This window comes from Vigna angularis, chromosome 6, assembly GCF_016808095.1.
Source record: "Vigna angularis cultivar LongXiaoDou No.4 chromosome 6, ASM1680809v1, whole genome shotgun sequence".
NCBI classification, from domain to species: domain Eukaryota; kingdom Viridiplantae; phylum Streptophyta; class Magnoliopsida; order Fabales; family Fabaceae; genus Vigna; species Vigna angularis.
Window position 1 is genome coordinate 31528266 of NC_068975.1, and position 4492 is coordinate 31532757.

At 30.7% G+C, this 4492-nt stretch overlaps 1 protein-coding gene across 1 annotated transcript; it reads right to left on the reverse strand.

Moving 5' to 3' along the window:
* Window positions 1-2342: 2342 nt before the first annotated feature.
* LOC108341634 (probable F-box protein At4g22030) lies at window positions 2343-3781 on the reverse strand. Its single transcript, XM_017579293.2, has one exon. The coding sequence runs from the start codon at window positions 3673-3675 to the stop codon at window positions 2410-2412; it is 1266 nt and encodes a 421-aa protein (XP_017434782.1). The 5' UTR covers window positions 3676-3781; the 3' UTR covers window positions 2343-2409.
* Between the last annotated feature and the right edge of the window lie 711 nt (window positions 3782-4492).

Consider the following 4492-nt stretch of genomic DNA (forward strand, 5'->3'; position numbering starts at 1 on the left):
ATCTGATGTAAGTATGCTCATTTTGGCCTAATAGATGATTTTTTTAAATGTGTTAGAATTTAGTGACCAAAGAATTAGTTTTATTTTGAGAGTTAACTTTACTCATAATTAAATGATTTTTTCCTTATTCAGTCATGAATACTTGTGTATATGAGCACTAACAAACATAATTCTGACTTGCTTTAAAATTTTCATAAATATTAAAAAAAATTATCGATATAAATAAATTTATTAAAAAATCTAAATTTTGTCGAAATTTTTTACTAATAAATTTTATTAATAAATTTTAAAATTTAAATTATCAATTTTATCAAAACTAAATGGTTGATAAATTAAAATTTATGATAGATACTTTTGTCAAATTTTGTATATTTTTACAGTCAATTTTGTTAATAATCTATAATTTTTGTCACTGACAGATTTTCATGTCTGAAAATTTGTAGAATGAATGGTAAATGAGTAGGAAAAGAAAAAAGAGGAAAAGAAAAAAGGAGGATGGAATGAAGTAGAAGACAACCATAACAATGCAGGTGAGAAGGAGAAAAAGAGGAAGTAAAGGAGAGATGAAAAAAAGAAGAAAAAGGAGAGAAATTACCCACCAATTTTAGGATTATAAAGATAGAAGATAATAATTTAAATTTCAAGTTGAAATATGGTAACCAATTGAAACTAAAATATGAAATGTAACTGGTTGAATTTTAAAAAAAAATTCTTTATATAAATTACTTAAAAGTATTTTTTTTATAAATTTCAATCACATTATTAATTCATTAAATGATTCAAATCTTACTTTTATTTTAAGTAGATGAACCTAAATTAATTTATTACAATTTAAATTATAAGTAATTAATTTATCTTAAGAGTTTAAAAAATACCTAATTAAAATTAACATATTTATTTATTCATTAAAACTTTTTGAATAGAAATTTCAATTCAGACCTCTTTTTCTAAGTTGGATTCTCAATTTTGAAAATGTGTCATTTCCGTTAGTGAAAAAAAAAACAGCGTCAATATATGCTGATATGGTGCACAATAGACATGCTGATGATTTTATTACATGGAAATGAGATTTAAATTATGATGATGTGGAATTGAATGTTTAATTTATGATGTGGCATTATTTAATTATGATGCTTGCGTTTTCTTGGTATCTCTCTAGTTCGCGTTGGTTAAATTAATTGACGTTTGATGTGATTAATAATTTCAAAAATAGTTTAATACAAATAAATTAGATAATTGTATCAAGATATGGTTGATCATAATTAAGTCATAGTGAAAAATAAAAATCCATTACAATTTCTATAAACAAAAAATTTAAGTAGGATAATTCATTACATTGATTACTACACTTAATATCTTTGCAATCTAACATTTACTCACTTGCATTGAAGTATCTTATGCATATACTGTCATAACACTATTTGATGAGTAAAAGAATGGATCAATGAAGACAATAATGACTAAAAGACTAATCCTTTGTTCACTTGAATGGATTTGAGGGAGAGTGATTGAGTGGATTTGAAGATAAATTTTGTTGTTGTTTATTTGAGTGAATTTGGAGGTAAGTGAGAGTGAATTTGGAAGCAACATTTGTGAGAATTAGTGTAGAATTTGATTGATGTAAAAAAATGTACTTCCAAATCCACTCTCACCTACCTCTAAATCCACTCAAATAAACAAAAAAAAATTTATTTTCAAATCCTCTCAAATCCATTCAATCACTCTCCTCCAAATCCATTCAAGCGAACAAAATCTAAAAAACTAAACCATTTAGATAAGAGTGGAAAGTTCGTGTGTAGAAATAACATTTTAATTTTAAATTATAATATAGGAATTTAATTTATTTTTTAGATATTATTATAGCACATCATTTTTAAAATTTTAAATTTCTTTTTTCTTAATCTTTGAAAATGATCCGCTACTTGTATTTTTAAAAATATTTATTATTATAAACTTTGAAAAAAGAAACTACCCAATTTAAAAATAATAGTTTATTTTTATGACTGAATGGTATTGTAAAGAAACAAGTGTTAAATTTATAACCTTCCAATGGAAAATGTTTAATGCTTATAAGGATGATCTTTTATAGAGTGTTAAGTAAATGATCGAATCTGTTTGCTTTGTGAGCTCGAGCAAGAAACTAGTAGCTATTTGTTTTTTCACTATACAAGAATGCTACGAAGGTTTAGTGATGTGCGATGAATGCGTGGGTATAAGCACTGTTTTTCTCTGTCTAATTAGGGATCATACCTGACTTACTAGAACTACGAGTTAGTAAATTCATTCATTGTCGTGAATAGTTCTACATTTTCTTATCAATAACAATATGGAATGGTGGACTAACTATTTCTATATATAAATATCTATTAATAAAAACTATGAATAATAAACATTAAACATGTACGTTTACTAGAAGAGCTTGCTAGCAAATTCATCTATGGCAATTCCTTCCCTACGACATGAAGCAGACTTGGAGGCAAGCTCTCTCAGCTGAAACCCGCTTCTTCCCAATTGCATAGCCACCATGTTCTCAAACACTTCACCATTTTCCCTTTTCTCCATATCTTTCTCTTCTAGTGTTGTCTCAACAGTTTCTTCCAACAAACGAAAAAACCCTCCACAGAATCTGTACATTTCAAACACCATTCCCACTTGACATCCATGCTCAAATGAGTTAACTACAGCAGCCAGAGACCCCGCCAAAAGGGTCACCAAATATGTCCAAGACCACCACCCTATATTGTCCACAAACACTGACCCAATTGTTGCAATGCCCATGAGCAAAGGCCCTAACATGGCCAAACTCTTGCTGATCTTCAACACCATGTTTCCTAACCTTTCATAGTCCTCAAAATCTTTTCTCTTTGCCACTTCAACAACCTCCCTCAGTTCCATTTCTAGTTCTTCACTCCATCCATTCATTAACTCTTCTTCCATCTTCTCTCTCTTTGCCTTTCCTTTGTGGGATTGTAAAATCTTATTAGGCCTAGGCCACCAGACAACAGGCTCAAACTTTTCAGGGAATTTCTCAAGCATAGCTCCCAAAAGGGGAAGTGGGTAAGCTCTATCAAGAGCCAAAACCTTCTCTATCACATCGTTCACATCTTCCTCCGAAGGACTTCCAAGAGCAACGGTGCCTTCCATTTTTCTCTGCAGGCACTTAAACAGTCTCGTCGCGTTTCGTTGTTCCTCGGCGAGCTGTGAGGGTTGGATCTTGTTCATCACGAGTACTAACCCTGTGGCAGCACAAAACAAGAGCGTGGAAGATAGTTTAAGAGCCAGCAACGGTGCACCTGAACCTGGACACGTGGCAGCAAGACCAGACATGGTTGCGGCTGAGAGAGTAATCATGTTGATGGAGTTCAAAAGAAGGATGTTCCAATTGTCACGTTGCTCCCCAACGTTGTGGTGCATTTCTATCCTGTCGGTTACCAACTCTAAAATTGCAAGGAATTTAGTGGTGGTGGTGACCTTATTGTTGTTGTTGGGAGTATCAAGATTACGTATACTTTCATCGTACAATGTTTTTGGTTTGACGTTCTCTTCACAGTTGGTTTCCTGAAATGACATCTTTGGAAGTAACAAAGGCATTGGTCTGAATTTGGACACAGCAACATGTTTTGTCTTGAAGGAAAAAGAAGAAAGATACATAGATGAGATTTGTAAGGAGGCCATGGAATTAGAGTTTTGGATTACATACGAAATGGTGATCTGAGTTTTATACACAAAACCAAAACTGAAGAGAAAGGAAGTGGTCGTGAAATGTTGAGGACTTGGCCTTTTGCTGACCCTTTCCCTTACAATATCTTCTTCATTGGTTGCTTAAAATCCCACACATGAGTTACGGTTCCTTACTTGGTTACTTGCAAAGATAAACAAATGGTATGAACACTTGTTCTTTACCCATTCTTGGTTAAATTTCAGTCAGAACGCAAGTGTCAAGTTGAGCTTAGAATATGACTAAGTACGTACTCTAAGTACTAATTTTAATCACTGCATTAAAAGTCAACAACCTACTACAACGGAAAGAGTACTGGTACGTTAACATATTTTTTTAAAGGTTTAGAATAAGTCACTGTAATAACAAATAAATAATAAATCAATAAAAAAAATGACTGTATTAAAATATTATTAAAAAATCTGTCAATTTTTTTTTTCATTAGAAAAACTGAAAACATGTAAGAATAAAATTCAGCAATTCTTTTATTTTAATCGTCTCTGGAAAAAATGTTTTATTTTTATAAGCACTATTTTTTGTTTTTTTTTTTGTTTTTGGGATTCAAGATTAAAACTGGATTTTATATGTTTGAAAATGTCAATTAATTCCGATATGCAGTTTTCCAAGTTGTTATATTTGAAGGTGATGAAATTTTGACAATTAGATTTACATTTTTATTGAAATAAACTATTATTTTAATAATAAATAATATACAAGTGAGTTGTTTATTAGTTCCACCACTAAGCAGCAACTACCTTTTAGAAGTGTTGTTTA